Raw genomic sequence first — 22,360 nt, 5'->3', positions numbered from 1 at the left:
TCTTTAATTTTTTGTTTTTGAAAGTGCACTAATTTCTAAGGTTTGAGACTTACCTCAAATGTATTGCTTGTTCTCTTCTATGATTTCTTGTCTTGTATGCTTCCTTTCTCTCTTGTATTCTTGTAAGCTCTGTTGAATGCTTAACTAGTTTTATAAATAGTTTTTATTAGTAAAAATTTATTGCTCTTTTTTTTATGTCTAAATTAAGACATTATTTGGATATGTTAAGGAAATCTTATCCAAAGAAGATCAACCAAGTATAAGCTTCTAAAATATATGAGGTATGCCGCTTTATCTTACTCTTTGTTATTTTTGCACTCTCGAATGATCGGGATTATTTCTTGCATATGTTTTGCCTCTACTACTTATGCATTTCACATTAATCTTAATGCTTAATGCATTAATGCATAATGTTTAATGCATAGAGTATACACATGCTCTATGTAAGCTTTATGCATGAGGGTTAATGCATAAGGCTTTATGCATGATAATTAATGCATGAGCCTTATGCATTAAGCTCTATGCAGCATAAGCTCCAAGCATAAGCTTTATACATAAAGCTTAAAGCATATGGCTTAATACATAAGCCATGTGCCTAAATCCTAATGCATAAGCCACATGCATTAAGCTTATGTATAAAGCTTAATGAATATGGTCTTAATACGTATGGATTTTTTATAAATATATATATAATATATTAACATGTATATATTAACATCAATACAAATAGAGCATGTGATTGTATTGTAGTGAGGTTGCCCACAGGAGGTTCTGCTTATGGCTACCCCGATGACATTTTCTCGCCATGAAATCTATGCACATGTAAGTGATGAGATGATTTTCCCTTCATTACTGATACAACAAGGTTCCCAGCTTGAGAAAAATGACTACAAATCCTGTACTTAATTATGTGACATACTTCAAGTTTGGTAGTAGCATAATAATCTCGTACTACTTAATTTTGTGACATACTTCAAGTTTCGTAGTAACATAATAAGTTATGGCCTTGTATTAGAGAATAATTCCACCCAGTCACAATATTCAAGTAACTCATTGTTATAATCCTACCATAACTTCTCTACGATTGGGAATTAGAGAAAAGAACAAAGCTGAAGATCCAATTGAGACAAGGAACACGTGTAGTTAGAAAGATACCCAATATTTGATACTTGAAAAAAGAAGAAACATGTCTTGTACAATTTTTAGTCTAGTACATGATCATTTTCTAAGTGTGTGGGGGGACATATTGGAGTGAAGAAGAGACATGAATAGGGATCATATTGTATACCAATGTGTGAGGAATAGAAGTATAGGATCAAGTTATAAACCTATTAACGTCTTATCTCTAAAACATCAGGTAGTTTAGTAAGTTGGGAGATCCATGGAATATATAGAGACGTGCTTATAAAAAATATCTTGACTAGAGTCTGATGATATTGGCAGCATGGCAATGTAGTTTATGCTCGAAAAAGCAATGGGATATTTATATGTTGGTGGTTAAAAGATTGATGGATACTTCCAAGTTGCAGATTGATTTACAAACAAGGACTTTTTGGACTTTAGATAAAAGTTATGATGGGTGTTAGGGGCAAGGCAAAGAAGGCATTTTGGAAGGCACAATGGACGACAAGTGTGAAAGCCGGATTGAGATCCGAAGAGTTGTGGCCTTTTAGCCTTTTGGCGATCTATGTATTTGGCGGATTAGTTATCATGCAGCGTGTTCTGTAGGAAGCGCAAGATTCAGTATTTTGTCATGTGTTTTGGCAGTTTGTAGTAGATGAAGTTTCAGTTTCTGTTTTGTTTTTCCTTCATGATGATGTAGCCTTGTTTTGGATTGATGAAGAAGCAGAATTTTCGGTGTCTTTGAAATTCATGTTTTGTCACATTCATTGTCTTTGTTCATGAAGAATGTTAGTGATGATTCTCTTCTCTTTGGCACGCGAGTAAACACTGGCGATCACGGTGATAGTGGTGTGATACCATGGTCGAATTCATCATCTTCTGTGCATGGGTGACGTTTCGTATCTCCAACAGAATTCAGCGTGAAATCAGATAGTCAGCCTGGAGAGGTCACAGCAACCCACTCGCATTTACAATTTGAGGTCAAATTCATCAAGATATGGAGAGGAATATTGGAATGTTTGGGCTCAAGGTGCAGCAAGTGATGACACAGAAGGGGCAGACCAGAATGCATATGTAGAAGACTTGGAAGATGTGGAAGAATATGATGGTTCAGACGGAGAAGATCGTCGAATTAGGCAGTTTATTGGAGGAGCATTTATCCATGGAGCTTTGCGGTCAAGAAGAAGACTGCAATTTGATCCTTTAGGAGCACCAAGACAGTTGCGGGTGCGCATTCCATTGGCATTCTCAACACCATCTTCGGTGACACCACAAGTGTCATCAAATTCGTCATCTTCAGTTTCAACACCAGCAAGTCCAGCGTCTCCGAGAATGGCGGCAGCTCAGGCAAGGCAAGACCTCCGAGTCAGATTCAAGACCTTTTCAGGAACGTCTAAAGAAGACCCTGATTGCCATATAGCTCAATTTGAGAGGAAATGGCAGGCCAGTCAATTTGACGGAGTGTACGATGCCCAGACCAAGAGAATGCAATTTGAAGCCACCTTGGAAGGCAAGGCTATGCAGTGGTTGAATAATTATGGAGCAGCACATTTTGCTGACTACAATGCATTGAAAGTGGCATTTCTGAATAGATTCCGGAAGGAGAAGACTCCTTTTGAGGTACTCACAAAGCTGAAAGAAATTCAGCAAAAGAAGATGTTTGTCGAGGATTATGCCCAAAAATTCAACAGGTATCTGAATCGGTTAATTGCTCAAGAAAGACCGACAGATGAAATGCTGGCTGGATATTTCATGAATGGATTGAGGAAAGAATTGCGACATGCAGTTGCAGGAGTAGATATTGCAGGAGGAATGGATGACTTAATTGAAACAGCTACAAGGGCTGAGAAAAGGTTTGGAGTGGCTTCTTTGAGAAAGTCTTCTAGGAGAGATACAAAGAAGAAGTCTAGGAGAAGCAAGAGGTCAAAAAGTGATGACAGTGATGATGACTCTGGTGATGATTCAGAGGAGTCAGAAACAGATGAATCTGAGGATGAGGAAAACTCTGAAAATGACAGTGATCAAGAATCAGACAGTGAGTCAAAGAAAAAGTACCGCAAGAAGAAGCGGAAGGAGGAAGAAAAGAAATCCAAATCGGATGAAAAGGAGGCTGAAACCAAAATGGAGAAGTTGTTGGCTAAGAAATTGAAGGAATTAGGAGTCACAAAGGAAGTCAACAAGAAGAAAGATCAGTGTGAAATTTGTGAGAAATTCCACAAGACAAAGGATTGCTGGTATAACCCGAATTACAGGGGACCGGTTCCACCAAGAGTCCAACAAGTCATGGCAGAAGCTAGTGGAGTTGTTCCTGAGCAGCAAAGTCCTCAGCAAAATGTAGGTTGGTCAAATCCCATGAATAATTGGCGACCTCAGGGAAGGCAGTTTCGTCCTCGGTTTAATCCAAATTTTCATCCTCGATGGCAGGGTGGTAGACCACCTTGGGGACCAAATTGGCAGCAGACACAGTCACAACCAAATTGGCAACAAGGTTGGCAAAATAATCAACAGGGATGGCAGCAACAACAGCCGAATTGGCAGCAACCTACACAAAGCTGGAATCAGCAGAGTTGGAATTCACCACCGTGGATGCAGCAAAATGCAGCACAACAGTTACCTCAGTTGACAGCACCAGTGACAACTCAGCCAAGCACTGAGAATGTGCCAACAACAAATGTAGTGAACATTGTGATGGCTGAAGAAACATTAAAAGGAGTGGAAGTACTGGAATGCATGCCGGAATGCGATTGTTCGGATTGCAACAAATTAAAGGTAGATGCAATGGCTGTCACCAGATCAAAAGCACGATTGAAAGCTCCCATAGATTGGGAAGAGCAGAAGGATGTGCGGAATGAAGTAAGCAAAGCAGTTTTGAAAGAGCAGAAGAAGCTTACCCATAAGGAAGCAGAAGAGGAAGACTCTGATAAAGTTCTTGGGAATGGCAAGTCAGAGGATTTGTTTGAGCGTCTTATGATGACACCAATGCATTTCACACTGGATCAGCTACTTTCTTTGGTTCCGATTTTCAGAGACAAATTTTACTCAGCAACAAAGGGTTTGTCAAGCAAGCAAGGCATAAAGACATTGGAGGATAGTGTGGATGCATATCAAGTGGATCCGGAAGATGTTGACTTCACAATTCCGACTGTCAAAGTTCATTGGAATGAACAGGTATATCAGGATGTACTGCTTGATGGCGGTTCAGGAGTCAATATATTGGCAGAGTCAGAATTCCTCAAAATGAAACATGTTAAGTTGGAACCAGCACCGTTTCAGGTTAGGATGGCAGATCGGAGACGTGTGCAGCCAATCGGAATGTTGAGGAAGCAAGTAATTAGAGTGCAAGACTTGAGTTTTCAAGTAAATTTTGTTGTCATCAGAATGAAGGAAGAAGACAGTTCTTATGTCATGCTATTAGGCAGACCTTGGTTCAAGACAACTAGGCTGAAACAAGATTGGGAGAAGAATGAGATTGTGATCAAGAAGGGAGGAAAAGTGGCAAAAGTGCCAATGATTTCTAAAGTGACAGTTCCAAACTCCATAAGACCAATGTTGGTTCAGACTCTCAATTTGGCATCAGAGGTGGAAGATGAAGAGGAGACTGAATTCTTTGATGCCAATCCAACAGTCATTCCAATTTTTGAGGTTGATGTGGTAGATATTGTCAGCAGATATGTTGATCGGAATGCAAAGCAGAAGGCTCATTTGGATACTGGACAGCAAAGTTCAGAAGTGTTTAAAAAATCAGAGGAGGATGTTCAAGAAGAAGATTTGACACCACAAGAGGCAATAGATAGAGCTGAATCTTTGTATGATAAGTTAGAAAGCAGCATATCAAGGGTCCAGGAGGATGACCTGCAAGAATTGAATCTAGGCACAAAGGAGCGGCCTAGGATGGTCAGAGTGAGTGTCAATTTAGATGACAAGTTCAAGGAGGAACTGAAGGCATTACTCATTGAATTCATAGATTGTTTTGCATGGGACTATTCAGATTTGAAGGGAATGGATCCAAATGTGTACAAACATCAGATCAATTTGAAAGAAGATGCAAAACCAGTAATTCAGCAGAGATACAGAATGAATCCAAATTATGCACAGCAAGTCAAGGCTGAATTGGATAAATTGTTGGCAGTAGGATTCATTATACCAGTTGATCAGGCAGAATGGTTGTCACCAATAGTAGTCGTACCTAAGAAGTCAGGTAAGATCTGGGTATGTGTCGACTACAGGAAGCTGAATGCAGCGACAATTGCAGATCCTTTTCCATTACCTTTCATGGATTCAGTATTGGATGATGTAGCTGGGCATGAGATGTACAGTTTCTTGGATGGTTTTTCCGGCTATAATCAGATAAGTGTCGCACAGAAGGACATAATGAAGACAGCATTCATTACAAAATGGGGAGCTTATGCTTACACAGTGATGAGCTTTGGACTAAGAAATGGTCCACCATCATTTTCCAAAGCAGCAAACAAAACTTTTGAGCCTCATTTGACGACATTCATGCGGATTTTCATGGATGACTTCTCGGTGTTTGGTCAGAAGGATAAGCACCTGGAATATTTGAGGAAATGTTTAGAGAGATGCAGAATGTTCAGGATGGCACTTAATCCATACAAATGTGCAATTGCAGTTCAAAGAGGCAAACTATTGGGACATATTATTTCAAAGGAAGGCATGTCGATTGACAGGGATAAAGTCAGTGCCATTCAGAAGGCTGCAGCTCTGACTGACGTGAAAGGAGTCTTGAGAGTTGTTGGCCAGGTTAAATGGCACAGCCGATACTTGAGATATTTGGCGGATGTGACAGCGCCTTTGACACATTTGACAAAAAAGGATGTGGAATTCACGTGGGGAGCAGCACAGCAGAAGTCATTTCAGTTGCTGAAGAAAATGCTGGTGGTAGCACCAATATTGCAACCGCCGGATTGGGAATTGTCATTCCATGTTTTTGTGGATGCTTCTGATAGTGCAGTAGGAGCTGTTTTAATGCAGGAAAAAGTTAAGGGATGGTACCGACCAGTGTACTATGCAAGTCGGATGTTGAAGCCAGCAGAAAAGAACTACAGAGTGACAGAGCGAGAGGCATTGGGAATGATATTTGCTTTGGATAAGCTAAGGCATTATTTGCTGGGCAATAAAGTGATTTTTCATGTGGATCACCAAGCCTTAGTCTTTTTGGAGAAGAAGCCAAAGCTGGAAGGCAGATTGGCCAGATGGATGTTGTTGCTTCAGGAGTTTGACTACATTATAATTCATACTCCAGGAAATCAGCATGCAGTAGCGGATTATTTGAGTCGGTTAGAACACTGGGAGGAATCACCAGGAGTATCAGATGATTTGCCAGATGCAGAGTTATTTCAGGTTGTTGGAGAAGTTTATGACAACTGGTATGACCAAATGGTGCAATTTTTGACAGATGGAATTTTGCCATCAGTGATGTCAACAGACCAGAAGAAAAAGTTTGCTTTGAGAAGCAGACCATTCTTAATTATTGCTGGATCACTGTACAGAAGAGGAGCAGATCAGATTATAAGGCGGTGTGTTCCAGATGAGGAGCAACAGTTAGTCTTACAAGAAGCACATTTGGGTGTAGCAGGAGGTCATTTCTCGGGTGAAATTACAGGCAGAAAGGTCATGCAAGCAGGATTATGGTGGCCATTTTTGCTCAGGGATGCATATAAGTATGCACAATCATGCATTCAATGTCAAAGAATGGGTCAACCTACACAGTCAGATAGAATGCAAGATCATCCAGTTTTTCCTTTGGAGCCTTTTCAGAAATGGGGACTAGATTTTGTTGGTCCAATTAAGCCTAAAGGAAGAAGGACAGGAGCCAGATACATATTGGTGGCGACAGATTATGCGACAAAATGGGCAGAAGCAATTCCGCTGAGGGATAATAAAGCTGCAAGTGTGGCTAGATTTTTGTACAAGCACATCATGACTAGGTTTGGATGCCCTATTGAATTGGTGTCTGACCAGGGAGTGCATTTCCTGAATTCAGTTATTGAAGAGTTGACTTCCAAGCATATGATTATGCATAAGAAGTCTACACCATATCATCCACAGGCGAATGGGCAGGCGGAAAGCACAAATAAAGTTCTTGTCAGAATTTTGAAGAAAATTGTGTCAGAAAATAGGTCAGATTGGGATGACAAGTTGGATTCCGCATTGTGGTCATTCCGTACAGCTTATAAAGTGGCAACAGGATTGACTCCTTTTCAGCTTGTGTATGGTTTGGAGGCAGTTGTCCCAATGGAATATATTATTCCTAGTTTGCGGATTGCGGTTAAGCATCGACTCAGTCCAGAGGAATCAGTACTTCATAGACAGAGGCAGTTGCTGAAGCTGGAAGAAGACAGATTGGTGAGTGCTTACATGAATCAAGTAATGCAGAACAGGAGGCAGGCCTGGATTGGCAGGCAGATTAAATTCAAGATTTTTCAGAAAGGAGATTGGGTGATGATGTACAATTCGAAATTGGGCCAGCATCCTGGTAAGCTGAAGCTGCGGTATTTCGGGCCGTATCAGATTGTCGAAGAGATGGGTCAAGGAACATTCCGATTACAGGATGTTTTTGGAACAATGGTGCAGAAGCCTGTAAATGGATTCAGGTTGAAGAAATTTTATGGCAAAGTGCCTGAGATCCCGAGATGGATGTTAAATAAAGCAAGTGATGTGGGAGTTAAGTGTGTGAATGATGCTGATAAAGGCACAGGGGAGCTGGATAAAGACGAGAAGACAGAGGGGAAGACAGACAAGGAGGCAGTGAAGATTTCGGAGAAGGCACTAGATGCGGATGCGGATCAAGGGACTGCGGGTAACGAGTCCGCCTAGCGCTCCACCGGACAGTGCCAGGTGTTAGGGGCAAGGCAAAGAAGGCATTTTGGAAGGCACAATGGACGACAAGTGTGAAAGCCGGATTGAGATCCGAAGAGTTGTGGCCTTTTAGCCTTTTGGCGATCTATGTATTTGGCGGATTAGTTATCATGCAGCGTGTTCTGTAGGAAGCGCAAGATTCAGTATTTTGTCATGTGTTTTGGCAGTTTGTAGTAGATGAAGTTTCAGTTTCTGTTTTGTTTTTCCTTCATGATGATGTAGCCTTGTTTTGGATTGATGAAGAAGCAGAATTTTCGGTGTCTTTGCAATTCATGTTTTGTCACATTCATTGTCTTTGTTCATGAAGAATGTTAGTGATGATTCTCTTCTCTTTGGCACGCGAGTAAACAATGGGATTTGTGGAAGAGAGTTCTACGGTAAAAGTTGATAAAAGTTCTGATGGGATTTGTGGAAGAGAGTTCTACAATAATATAAATTGATTTGCAATTCCTCGCTCTATGACTATGAATAAGATGCAGTTGAGTCCATTTAATTAGCATGCCATGTTAAAAAATTTAGTACAATAATAAAATAAAGCCATGTTAGAATTTTAGTTTTTCATACCTCAACACCGCGCCCATTTTGTAGATGGCCTTGCACACTTTTTGATCTCCACACCTGCTATGCCACATATAAGTAGATTGAACATAGTTGAAACATCTTGTACAAAATTGACGCTCCTTTCTTCTTTGTTTTCGTAAATTTCCCCTTTAAAGAATTTATGACACTGGTAGGGGCACAAAAGGAGGAAATTTTATCCTTTTTTCTCTTATCCTCATTGTTTGTCTAGATCCAAGGTCCTTTAGGTAAAATTATCTTCTCGTTCTCTTGAACTATTGGCCAAGTGGTGGGGAGGTGTTTAATCAATCTCAAGTCCTCCGGCCGAACTCCTAAAGAATCTCTCTTGCTAAATATGTGGTCCCAGATATTCAATGCACTGTTTTTTATGATGTGCATTGTATCTAGAAGATAATTGATTCTTGGCTTTGTTATATATATATATATATATATATATATATATATATAAATAGCTATAGATAGACGAACAAAAATTTGTGCACTTACAAAGAGTGCTCGAAAGCCACTAGAGCCCATCCGGCCAAGCCGAGAGGTGTGCCCTGACTGGACACGAGCCTGTGCTGCCTCCTGCAAATTAAATGCACTTTTATATGAATATATAATTAATGCTATTCGAGAAGTACCTATCATATGCATTGAGTGAATTAAGTTTGTGTACCTTCTGTTGAGGCCATGTCACTCTCAAGCGAATCTCTTTCCTGAAGTGCCACCAAGAATCTTTGCACATGGCAGGTGGGCGTGTATGCTCAGGGACGACCGCAAATTTCCTAAGCATTTAACAACAGTGTGTTATTACAAGGTTTCACAATTTACGATCAATAAACATATAGATGGATATTCAAACACATATACATAGGTAGGTGGATAGATAAATAGATAAATATAGCGGTCTGTATGCGCTATGGATGCTCAATTGGGTGCATTTGGAGAGCGTACTGGCTCTCCGAATGGACCAATTGCACATCCATAGTGCATACAAACCGGCCGACGGTCCGTATATGCTATGCTAACGCATTTGGGTGCATGTCAATTACACCTTGAAGAACTATTTTGTGCAAGGTTACTGTAAGCCTCTAATATGGACATAAGTACAGTAACAAGGTATGATTACAAATTAACTAGTTTTTGCTGAGGGAAGAACATTATTCCTAACCTGGGGATAAGCAAATATGCATTGTGCGCTACCATAGCATTTACAAACACTTCTAGGATGATTTTGTATGTGTATTATTTTTGTTCAAGTTTTCTTTGATTTTTAGTGATATTAATATGACATTAATATTTTATGAATGCAAATTCTGGGTCATCCTCTAGGACACCGCCTCCTCCCACTCTTCCTGTGCGTCCATCTGTAGTTGCGAGAGGAGATGGTTCCTCTTCTTCCACATCATCTACGACACTAGGCGACTCACAAACATATTACATTAAAAGAATCCCATGTTGGTGTGCAGCATGCCATGGCACTCATCGACGAATGCGACGCATATGTTTTGCCCATATGGAGCAGTATGGTCCATGTCCTGATATGCCACCGCAAGAGGAACTGGAGCATCCCATGGTAAGTGATGTCATTTTAGAACTATGTATAAATTCATATCCAAGTTTACTCCGCACTATTAATCGTGTTCCATGTGTGTCTCACCCTTCATATAATCAACAATGATGCATTATTCAGCATGTACCAGTTCTACATCCTCGATTTCATGAGGATTGTGAAGACCATGAAATTGATCCTTCATTCCTTCCACGCACACGATATGGTCAAGCCGTTTTTCAGTTGCAAATGGAGGCATCATCAACTTCTTTGCCCCTCGTGCCCAATCAGAGACATTGGGTGATCATCCATTGCCTGATCGTCTTCTATCTCTCATTCAAACATACGATCGTAGACGCTATGGAGGATGGTTGGGAGCAGCCCTTCCAATAGACGGAGAGGTTTTCAGCTTTTGGGGTGCTCGATATGTGATTGCACCATCCACCATCCCAATGGTGGACGAGGTCTCTTTATTGCACAGGATTTACGCGTGCCCGCAAACTCAGAGGTGACTCTTATGTCATTTTGTGGGCCCATTTATGGTTGGGGTGTATGGCATGCACTTGTTCGCTTTATCAGAAGTATGACAACATATGGGCTTTGTGCTAATGCGGCCTCACTCACCAAAAGAAACATTAGATATAATTGTGGATCGCGGCTTTATATTGATGGAAGACCCTATGCTCAAGGAAATATAGCAGGGCTAATCAATAGTAGTAGAGGGAGAAATGAGAGAACAAATTGCAACTTTATGGAGTGTGAGAATAGTCACGAGCCATGGTATATGATTAGAGATGTACCCATATATATAGTAGTGTGTGCTACAAGATTATTACAAGCTGGCGAGGAATTATTTGTAAATTATGGATGGCGTCGGCCATCACCAGCCCCTCTTTGAGAATGAAATTTGAGATGAAGTGTCGGCCTCTTAAATTATGTATGTTTCAAATAATGTATCCAGCTTTGTAGCCCAATCAGCATTTAATTTTGACAAATATTTGATGATATATTTCATTGTCTCGTCAGTAATACAACTAAGGGTATTTTAGTGTCTTGTCTAAGGTTATCTTGAGAATAGATTTTTGCTGCTAATATCTTGAATTGTGTTGTAAAAAGGGTTTTAATGTTATGATTATATCACTTAATAATTTGATTGTTGTTACTTTAAATCATTTCTTCATGTAGACTATGTTTATACATGCAGTGTCCAGATGTTGAGGGTGTATCTAGCTCTCACCGAAGTCACCATATCTTGCCAGAGGAGTACATGAGGCTTTTACGTACACAAGATCCAAGTACATATCAACGACTTAGAGATGAGTACAATGCAAAATGCAGAGAAAAAGCGACCAATGAGGGACATGTTGATGATGACATCGATGAGTTTATCGACGATTGGTTCCAAGCAAGTAGTGAAGAAGAAACTTGTCCGCATGAAAAATTTCTACGAGAATAAGCTTCAAGGCCCATCTACGATGGTGCATCCATATCAAGATTGAGTGTGACCTTACTCATCTTGAATCTCCAAACACGCTACCAATGGAGTAATGCATCGGTTTTTGCATTACTATCGTAAGTTATATTTGTATTTTGTTTGCATAAAAATAATGGCTCTCAATCACTTTTGTGCTCATTAAATATTTACAATTGAGTGGTAGGCTTCTTTCGAACAAGATTCTACCATCAAACAATGTGATCCCAAAGTCGAGGGACGAGGCAAAGAAAATGATCGCATCCCTTGGACTCGAATACAACACAATTCATGCATGTGTCAATGATTGCATTTTGTATCATGGAGAGTATGAAAATGCAACCACTTGTCCCAAATGCGGTGTTGCTCGTTTCAAGGCAGGAACCTTGAATGTCCCTATGAAAGTTCTGCGACACTTTCCCTTGGCACCACGAGTTGAACACATCTTCTGCAGCCCCGAAATAGCCAAGCTTATGGATTGGAGTTCGAGAAATGCAAGTATAGACAGAGTCATGAGGATTCCAAGCGATAGCAAAGCATTTAAGCATATCGATGCTACATGGCCAGAGTTTCATTGGGAGCCTCGCCATATAAAATTTGGAGTTGGCTTGGATGGAATCAATCCCTTTTCCATGCGATCGAGCAAGTGGTCAACTTGGCCCGTAGTTCTTATCAACTACAACATCCCACCATTCATGTCAATTAGAAAGAGCATTTAATATTGTCTTTGTTGATTCCTGGTATGTGAGAAATATTCTAATTTCTAAATAGCACACTCATTTCTATTTGAAAAATGTCAAATTTAAATGATGCATCAATGTAGGGAAGCGACAAGTTAAAGACATCAACGTATATCTTGCACCGCCCATTGATGACTTGTAACAAATATGGAAAGGAGTAAATGTTATTGATATGTCAAAACTTGTGGGTAATAGAAGTTTCAAGGTTCGTGGCATTTTAGCATGGACAATACATGACCATCCTGCCTATGGCTTTGCATCAGGTACAGCAGGGCTCTTTAGTTGTTTGTTTGTTTATACAATCAAAAAATTTGGATGTTGAAAACATAAAAATAATTTTTGTTTCTCTCAGGCCTATCAACAAAGGGTTACAAAGCATGTCCACCATGCGGTTATTGGCTACGCTCCAAATATAGTCGAAGTTTGAGTAAAAATATATACCTTTGACATCGACGATTTCTGCCTCCAGATCATGTGCTACGTTCCAAAGCGAATGCGAGACATTTTAATGGCAAAGTGGAGAATGGACGTTGTCCAACGCGAATGCCTCCAAGAGATTGGTACGTCAAGTGGACAAACGGACCTCTAATAGATCCAAAAACAGAACTTGCAAGCGATAACGATGACGAATATGATTTGCGGTAGTCGTTGAGAGGCAAGAAACCGAATGTCATACATCTTCCAATCCGCCACAATCTATCACATTCGTTATTATGTTTTATCATAAACGCATCATTTGTCCCTTGGATCCCTCGCATGGATGTGTAATATTTTGGTATAGCCGCTCATGCCGACTTCATGCGGGTGCCTTATCATCATTGGAAGAACAAGGCATCGATGGTTGTCTATGTATGGTGCATACCTAAAAAGAAACTCACAGAATACAAGTATGTGAACACTCCATACCACTTCATCAAACACAAAATAAGCTCTCTAGAATCTTTTAAAAATAGCTCTCTGGTTTTCATCCTAGTACATGGCTATGGGCACGGCTATTTTCGCACCAATATCCATGCTATAGTTGCGTAATGGGTTTACACACACTATGCTGCGTGCTTTCGTATTCTTGTGTTCATTGCTTCTTGGCTATATCACAAGCTACCTAAACTCTTCTCCTCCCTTTCCCTTCACAATCCCCCCCTTTCCATTAGGAACACTACAAGAGTAGAAACCTGTAGGCGACCCTTACGGGGGTCGCTACAGAAGTCGTTCCAAAGATCGCTTTTGACCATTGTTTAAACGACCTCTATAGCGACGTTTTTGTGATGCATAAACGACGCTTTTTGGGTGGCATAAACCACGTTTTTAGGGTGGCATATACATCGCGTTTGGGTGGCAAAAACGACGTTTCGAGGGTGGCATAAACCACGTTGTTAGGTGGCATTAACGATGCTATTTGAGTGGCATAAACACCCAAGTTTGGGTGGCATAAGCGACCCTTTTTGAGTGGCATAAACGACCTTACGAAGGTGGCATAAACGACCCTATTTGGGTGGTATAAACGACCTTACAAAGGTGACATAAACGACCCTATTTGGGTGGCATAAACGACTTTACGAAGGTGGCATAAACGACCCTATTTGGGTGGCATAAATGACCTTAAGAAGGTGGCATAAACGACCTTTTTTGAGTGGCATAAACACCCAAGTTTGGGTGGCATAAGCGACACAATTTGTATTATTTTTTGTAGCCGTTGGGGTCGCTTAAAAGACTTTTGTTCTGAACGTTTTTTTTAGCCGATGCGCATTCTCTCTCTCTCTCATACACATTATCTCCACTTGTGTCTCTTGCACACACATTCTCTCTCTCTTTCTCCCTCTCTCTCTCTCTCTCACACACACACTTCACATAAACATTAGTCTCTCTCTCTCTCTCTCTCTTTCTCCCTCTCTCTCTCTCTCACACATACACCCACACTTCACATAAACATTGGTCTCTCTCTCTCTCTCTCTCTCTCTCATACACACTTGCCTCTTTATCACACACACATCCGTACGTATACAAACATCATTAAAAATTCTCTCTTTCTCTCTCTCTCTCTCTCACACACATACGCACGCGCATTCGTGTACGACAAAAGACCCAAGAATCGACATACATCGACTTTTGAAAAAGCAATGGCCGACATCCATTACGGTAAGTATAAATTAAATTTTGCAATCAATTAACATTTAAATCTATAGATTTGGGCGGTAGACACTTCAAGAAACTCTTGATAGATGTAACACATGTGCATCATGGCCAAAAACACACATACATAAAGAAAATGTTAATGAAAGAGCGCCATCATTCTGAATGAGCGACTATATGTACCAAAAAATTATGTCTACAAACTTAGCACTAAATGGCTCTATCATTAATCGGAGTCATCGGAGGAAGAGTCCTCCTCTTGTACATTCTTGGGTGGTTGCAATGATAACCCTGCTGCTACCTGTCGAGCAACCTCGTCCATGTCGTTCTCACCATGTTGCTCCTGCAATTAAAAATGTCTATTAGCTATTTGAGTATAAAAAAAACCACATAACATATAACACATGTAGATCTTGATTGGCATAAAATAATATTTGATAGAATTACTTACAAAAGCATCGGGTGTCGGCATCTCCTTCTGTAGCGCTCTGTAGCCGTAAAATGTGGCTCTCCGTATCTCGTCTGCAGATGGTGCTCGACCATAATCCTTTCTCTGTCATTTAAACATTGCATATATATAAGTAAGAAGTGAATTAAATGCATATGAGACGCGAGGATTGCCAACACATATTTCTTGTCATTATTATCTTGATCCCTACAATTTGAAACAAAAAGTCACTTTAGTTAGATTTATCATTTGATATCAATGTATACAAAGATTTTAAAAAATACATGAAAGAATTGGACTTACCGCCAGTGGATGTGTATCTTGGGCATGTATGTGTGCATGAGCTCTCTCAAGCGGCGACGAAAAAGTGCCCCACCGTCTATATACTGCACTCGCCCACTCTGATCCACATGAATGCTAATGGGCATCGTGCCCGATAGCATGCGAAGCTCCGAGGTGGCAGGTGGTGGTGCAGAAGGAGGCACACATGGTGAAGAGACTGGTGATGGTGATGGCTGACTACTACTACTGCACAAAAACACATAATTTTTAAGATTCATTTTGGATGGTTTCATGAAAATTACACCTAGACACGGAGTAGATTAATGCATACCTCAAACGGCGGTGCCTCTGTGCCAAGGGAGTGCCCTCAGCCTGTGTCAAAACACTGGGGCCCGGCGTCTGCACCAAAAGCGTATGCACGGGTTGGGGTGTGCCGCCACCTCCGGGAATAGGATCCCTCGAAGAGCCCTCCCCAAAGGCTATTGGCCGTACTAGTGTCGCCCATGAGTGGTCTCCCTACATCTAAAGTAAGGAATCCCTTATATTGCATCTTTTTTCTCTTCTTTATCCCAACCCACCAATGTTTAAGACTCTCTTCTCAACAAATTGAAGGGATTTTCTCCTAATTCCATCAAATTAACACACAAATATCCATGTGGAGACTACTCTCCCTACATCTGAAGTAAGAAATCCCTTCAATTGCATCTTTTTTCTCTTCTTTATCCCAACCCACCAATGTTTAGGCATCTCTTCTCAACAAATTGAAGGGATTTTCTCCTAATTCCATCAAATCAAATATCCATGTGGAGACTTGATGAATCAATGGTGGGATTTAATTTACATGGTCATTACTATAACAAGTTGTGGCATCTCTTGTTTTTCTTTAAAATGCAAAGTGTGCTCCAATTTACACTTTGAAAGACTTGATAAATTTAACCTTCATCCTTTGAGCACGAAACTAGCACACACATAAGCATATAGGAAAACCATAAACATGAGAAGCTTCATGTTAGCAAAGTTCTATTCACTCCAACCATAAAGCTCAAAATAGTGAAAATGCTCATACATCAAAAGCAATAAGAAATTTGCACAAATAATAAACATAAGAAACTCAAAACTGAGAGCTTATCATAGACAAATGGATTTGGGGTATACACAAATCCAGTAAAAATTTAGAAGTCCTTGAGACCATCACCCACCTTGTCCACAAATGAACACTTGATGTTTTCCCTAACACGTTCACAAATCACCACTTCATCTACTAGATGAGATCCAAACCACACAATGAAAAATCATCACATAGTTACACGCACCCTTAGGACTTATTTCTAGCCTTATAAGTGGGATGTTTAAACAGCTTTCCATGATTCAATTACTAAACCCATGTAATCACAAAATGCATATCCCAAGGTCAATCTATCCTCTATCTATCCTAAGAGAGAAAGACCTAGGTTGGGGGGGTACACAATGTATTATGTTTGTCTTTGTGGTTATATATATATATATACATAGAGAGAGAGAGAGAGAGAGGATTTGTGTCTTTGCCCTACCATGAAGAGGTAGATACTATATTCATCGGTATGTTTTTTTAAGTCCAAGAAATCAAGGCAACTAAATTTGTTTAAATGCATACCCACATACCCCGTTTAATGTTAATGCATTTTGCAACTAGTTACAACTTCTCTCCACTAAGTTTCTCTCTATAAGGAAAGTTTAATGTTAATGCATTTTGCAACTAGTTACAACATCTCTCCACTAAGTTTCTCTCTATAAGGAAAGTTATTATGAATATTATTTCACTAAATATTCATAATCTTTGTCGGACTAAACCAAAGGAAGGTTATTATGAGTACTTCATCTAATATTTATTATCTTTTGCATACTCAAACATTAACATAACTAAAGGTTATTACTAAAGTGAAAGAAGCTATCGCTTATCGTAACTCAAGAATATAGGTTTCCCTTGTTGTGTCTATTTCGTGAGGGAAGGAGAGAGAACAAGACCTTATCGTAAATACTAGTTGGGAACCCGTGCTTCGCACGTACCCAAACCTCCTCTTCCCCTTCCCGAACCTCCGAATTCTTGCCACGTGGCAGCTTTGTGAAACTCTTCCTTAAGATAATGCAGAGATGTAGAGATGCATCACAGATTTAGAAAATTCATATAAATCTTTATCATGAAGAGAGAATGTATCCTTACCATACATGTCCTTAAGCCATGTAGACTCAAGAATGTGGGTCTTTTGTAGTGTTGTTCCTTGCTGCTCTTCCCAAATGGCCACCACCTCGTTTTGAGAAAGGACGTTTGCTGCTGGGCGAATGTAGATAGTCGTGTTTACTACACGAGGATCCTCTACAGTTTTGATCACATAAGCTGCAGCATCCTCCTCTCTCACCCAGATTACTGCAAAGCCTCAAATTATCTCGAAATTAATTCATAATCTAAGGTGTAAACCTTCGAAAAAAATATGGCAAAAATGTTATACGTAGGATTTGACCTTTTTGATTGCCATCACCGTAGATGACCACGCTGTCCGTGGGTGGAAAGAACCGGCCATACTGAGCAAGGCCAACCAGGAAGTAGCCGGCAAAGCACTTGGCCGAGATGTAGGTGTAAGGGATCTCCGCCTTCTCCACAGCTCGCCGGACTTGTCTCTTTTCCGCAAACAAATCACCCGCCGACGACGGACAGTCCACCATATGGTCCGGATCCATCCCATACTCCGAAGGCAAAAACCTCTACACCCACCATTAACACGCATGCAATGCTTTTGAATTAACCTTGATGCCCAATTAATTAATCATGCCTGCTGCATTCATCATGTCACTACTGATTGCAATAAACAAATCCAATCATGATTATCACTGTCTGCTTTCTATCAGTCATCTACCTATTCCTCGTCGCTATCTAGCTCATGATAAATTAGTCATCCTAACTCTCATCATTAAATCGTGCATCTTTACAGCTGCTGATTTTACCTCGATGTTCCTAGCTTCTTTCATGGCCTCTATCAGCTTCAGTTGATCTAGAAGTTTGTGTTCACCCATGGCTGATATCATAATGTCTACTAGCTTCACTGCATCTACCAGGCTGCTATGATCTTCTACGCTACCCTGCAATTAGGTACTGAAGGACAGAAATTAGTCTCAAAGGAATGGAATAATCATTGGAACATTTACTTTAATTCAAATAAGTAATTTCAAGTATTGCACTGTTCATAACTTTGATTCGAGACTGAGGGACGATGCAGTTGGGGTTTTTTTTTTAACCTTCAAGAAGGTAGCACCGGATCTCTTGAGGGACATCAAGAGCTGGGCCTTGTGAACATCAAAGGCTATGTCCGTGCGGACGAAGAGAAACGTAGGGTGCCCAGCATCCAAGCTCGCCTGGGCAATGTGCTTGCCAATGTAATCAGTAGCGCCAAATATCAACACACGACCGGGCTGTGAAATTGCTTGTACGAGAGAGTGCGTAGGGAGGGCATGTTGTCTTTAATTACGCAACCACATGCGCGCGCTCGCACACTCTCTCTCTCTCTCTCTCTCTCTCTCACACACACACACACACACACACACAGACGCACCCACTCTCAAGTGGGAGAGCGTCCGACAAAGCGCAGTGCGCCTACACTCCCTAACACTGTGCCTTTCCTTTTGGTGAAATAGATACCCCAACAACACTCACCTTACCTGGCTGCCGTGAGCTTGGATTGAGAGACGAACTGCGCGCCGCCGTGAGCGTGGAATCAAAGTTTGAAGCTGCTACAGTGCGCGCGAAACGGGCGAAGAAAATGAACACATTTTAGTTTTTTTAAAAATTCACGATGCATAAATGACCCAAAAAAAAGGTGGCTTATGCATCGCAAGTTCGATGCATAAACCACTCATTTTCAGTTTGCAAGGGTCGCTACAATGGTGGCATAAACAACTGCAATTTAAAGGTCGCATAAGCATCCACGAAAGTGACCCCCGCTATTTTCTTCATATTTATATGAGGGTCGCTATGTATAGACCATTCTTGTAGTGGAAGCTCTTCTTCCTTAACAAGCCCTCTCTCACCTTTACAAGCTCTTCTCCTCGTCTTCTCTTCTCCCTGACAAGCCCGCTTCCTCTTCTCCCTTCCTACCTTCACAAGCCCTTCTCACAAGAATCCCATAAACTTCACAACACTAAACCCTTAATAACAAACCCTCCTCTCCATTCAAAAGGAATAAAGTCCCCATCTGCAAAAGCATCACCAGCAAACTTTTCGGTGTTAGTGTGGCCTGATCATCTGAGCTCCATGTGGACCAAGGGTCAGGGAAAAATAGGAGACAATGTCTATGAGGTGCATCTTTAAAGTGGTGAGAGATCTTTATACTGTCCACCATGAAAAGTGGAGGAGATAGACTCTTGAATCTAGTCATGCACTGTTGCTATAGTTAGGGTGAATGAGAAGATCATTGTAGCACTCTCCAAATTGGTCAGACTAGATTGGTGAAAAATGACACAACTAGAGAGAGGAGGTAAGGTGTGAGCAAAAGCATTGGTAGACATTTGAAGAAAACATAGTCCGTTGGTTGTCCGGTTGACCTGAGGACACCATCCTGTTGTGAAGAGTCCAAGGGGAGTGCTCCCACTAGTAAGGGAAGCAATCCTTGTCATTGCTATGGGCTTTGAGACGTTATGAGTCAATCTTTATCTCACCTAGAGGTTCCTCCTAGGGTCATGGGCTACTCGTAGTAGTTGGTGGGAGTGCTTGGGAGGCTACATGGGACCAAGAGGGAAGCGGGGAAGGCTCGAGAGGGGAGGATGTGGGAGGGACTGAGGTTGAGGCAGGCAGAGGTGGTAGCAGTGGATCGAGATAAGAAAACCCCAAGGAGGAGAGACCGGGGGGGGAGAGGGCGAAAAATAAGGTGGGGGAGGAGGAAGTGTAGGGGGGAAGAAGCAACAGGGAGGAGGCAATGTATCTTGTGCTTACTATTTCCCATGGCTCCTAATTGATCAAAAGTGTAAATACATTTAATGTGCTCTCAATAGATTCAAAAAAAAATGTGTAAGTTGTAAAGTTAAAATAGTCATTTAAAATACCTAGAATTTGCACATAAGGGAAATCTAACATACCCATTGAATATGCACGTGATATATAGGTTCTCTTTTTTGGGAACAATAATATATGAATATATTGATATTTAAAAGTTTACAACAGCCCTTTATAAAAAAAACTTTCAACCACTTGCATTCTCTTTCTAGTCCCACTCCCTATTAACAACACTTCAAAGGTAAACCCCTTGGGAGTCTGTTCTTCAAAATACTCTCCTTTTGTCCATGTCTTCACCATAGGTCCTCTTCCCAGAGGATTTTCAATCAAGGCCACAAAGATGTCCGTTGTTTTCTTTTCCTTCATGGACCACCTATTAGACATGGGCCCAAATTTGGGATGTTTGGCTGTGATATTTTCTCAAGTCTATACCTGCCACCATCAATCAATATGCATTTGGGAACCCTAGTATGTAATAACATCTCATCATTAGAAGCCTACTCAAGGTAGAAGTAACCAATTTGATGTTCAAATGTGTGCACTTCTGTTAGTCTATCTGCCTATAGAGTGAACTCCCCAATTAGCATATTTATATTTGAAAAGGGAGATCCTGGGGTATACGAAATGCAAGTGAACAGTGCTGCTAAGAGAGACATTAAACATCACTTTCCAACAACATCTTGAATACTCCTTTAATACTCCTTTAATATCACTTTCTATTGCCGTTAAATGCCACCATTCATTATGACTTACAATGGGGTGTTTTGGCACTTGGGGTCCCCCGCCCCCCTTTTCTTTTTCTTCTAGTGTTTGATCGCTTAATCTAGTGCTTTGATTAGTGTATGATTTGATGTTGCATGGGTGCTTTGATTGCCATAATTCCAAACATTGTTCATGATATCCCTTGCATTCTTGAGAGTCAAGGATTTATTATTTGCTTATCATTTCGAGGCCGAGATGGTTCCCTTAAACCTCAGTTGATTTTCACTCAATAATTTTGCATGTCATAAATGGATACGGGAGAACTAATGCTGAAAGAGTAACATGCTTTATGTCTCCTAAACCATTAATTTCTATTCTACAGCACACATATTGGAGTGCTGCAAATCTGAACAGAAATACAATATGGTGATTCGTAACACACACACGAGTTTGAGAAGCATAATCGGCTATTTATTGTACATGAAATACAATATGGTAATCTGTAACACACACAAGCAATGAGAGAGTTTGAGAAGCATAATCGGCTACTTATTGTACATGAAATATGAGACGCAGATGATCAGATATGAAATATTGGACCTGCTTACTACTAGAGTGACGATATGAAATATTGGACGTGCTTACTACTAGAGTGACGTTGCCTAATTTATACTAGTTTTATTTAGAGGTTTGGATGAGGCAGCTCCACCCTCAGCACTATAGACGTGGCATATAGTGCTGAGGCAGCTCCACCCTGTTAGGTAATGGTAGCGTTAATTAGCACGATGTTTAGCACATTGGCCGTCACCGTGACCACGTTGGGTACGGTGGCAGTCACCGTACCGGTCGCCGCATCTGCTTGCTGCACAGCCTTCAGAGATTGGCCGTCGGGGAGGTCAAACGGGCCGGCTTCATCCCCGGTTTGCACGTCCTGCAGCATCACGTTCGTCAGCTGCTCAGGCGCCAGCTCAACTGACTTGCCGGCCGGCAGACTTACGGCGCCAGCTGGGGCGCTATCCAGCGGAATGAGCAGGAGGGCATCGCCCGAGTCGTTTTGAATCACCGTATTTGCATGGGAGCTGCTGATAGCTAACAGCATCAAGATAACAGAACGCAGCATTGCTGACGAAGGAAGGCCATCATGAAGGATATGTTGCCCTGCGCAGGCTGCCTGGCCAACACCCGTCTTATATGGCCCTGTTGATGGGTCCACCTTCTTCGACATGATCAGCCAACACCCTCCTTACATGGCCCTGTTGATGGGCCCACCTTCTTTAACATGATCAGACATTGCTCCAGTGTGCCCATGTGCAGCGTCGCGCTTTCATTTCTACAGCCCTGCAGTCACGGGTTGGCTTGGCTTCCTTTGGAATTAACATTGCCCTGGGATGCTTCTCAGAATTAGTCCTCTCTACCGGTCGTGCCACACGATGAATACAACAAGGTTCCCAGC

At 41.2% G+C, this 22,360-nt stretch overlaps 2 protein-coding genes across 2 annotated transcripts; both read right to left on the bottom strand.

Annotated features, from left to right (window-relative positions):
* Positions 1-8,559: 8,559 nt before the first annotated feature.
* On the bottom strand, positions 8,560-20,155 carry LOC147620531 (bifunctional pinoresinol-lariciresinol reductase 2-like). Its single transcript, XM_086825330.1, has 8 exons — positions 20,146-20,155; positions 18,456-18,640; positions 18,165-18,299; positions 17,684-17,924; positions 17,391-17,589; positions 9,239-9,347; positions 9,067-9,147; positions 8,560-8,619 (listed from the first exon to the last, which is right to left on the bottom strand). Exons 1-8 carry the CDS (start codon positions 20,153-20,155, stop codon positions 8,560-8,562), a joined length of 1,020 nt encoding a protein of 339 aa, XP_086681456.1.
* A 1,279-nt stretch (positions 20,156-21,434) lies between these two features.
* On the bottom strand, positions 21,435-22,008 carry LOC147620530 (uncharacterized). Its single transcript, XM_086825427.1, has 2 exons — positions 21,545-22,008; positions 21,435-21,507 (listed from the first exon to the last, which is right to left on the bottom strand). The coding sequence occupies exon 1, from the start codon at positions 22,004-22,006 to the stop codon at positions 21,665-21,667; it is 342 nt and encodes a 113-aa protein (XP_086681553.1). The 5' UTR covers positions 22,007-22,008; the 3' UTR covers positions 21,435-21,507; positions 21,545-21,664.
* Positions 22,009-22,360: the final 352 nt, after the last annotated feature.

The sequence above is a fragment of the Cibotium barometz genome, chromosome 31 (assembly GCF_041138505.1).
Source record: "Cibotium barometz isolate CiBa-2024 chromosome 31, ASM4113850v1, whole genome shotgun sequence".
Taxonomy (NCBI): Eukaryota; Viridiplantae; Streptophyta; class Polypodiopsida; order Cyatheales; family Cibotiaceae; genus Cibotium; species Cibotium barometz.
This window is presented reverse-complemented; position numbering and strand designations above follow the sequence as displayed.

Coding starts and splice junctions, on each gene's coding strand:
- LOC147620531 (XM_086825330.1), bottom strand. Junction 17,925..18,164: donor AAGAAGCTAGGAACATCGAG/GTAAAATCAGCA, acceptor TGGTGGGTGTAG/AGGTTTTTGCCTTCGGAGTA. Junction 17,590..17,683: donor CGGTGATGGCAATCAAAAAG/GTCAAATCCTAC, acceptor GAGGCTTTGCAG/TAATCTGGGTGAGAGAGGAG.
- LOC147620530 (XM_086825427.1), bottom strand. CDS start 22,006: ATGCTGTTAGCTATCAGCAGCTCCCATGCAAATACGGTGATTCAAAAC.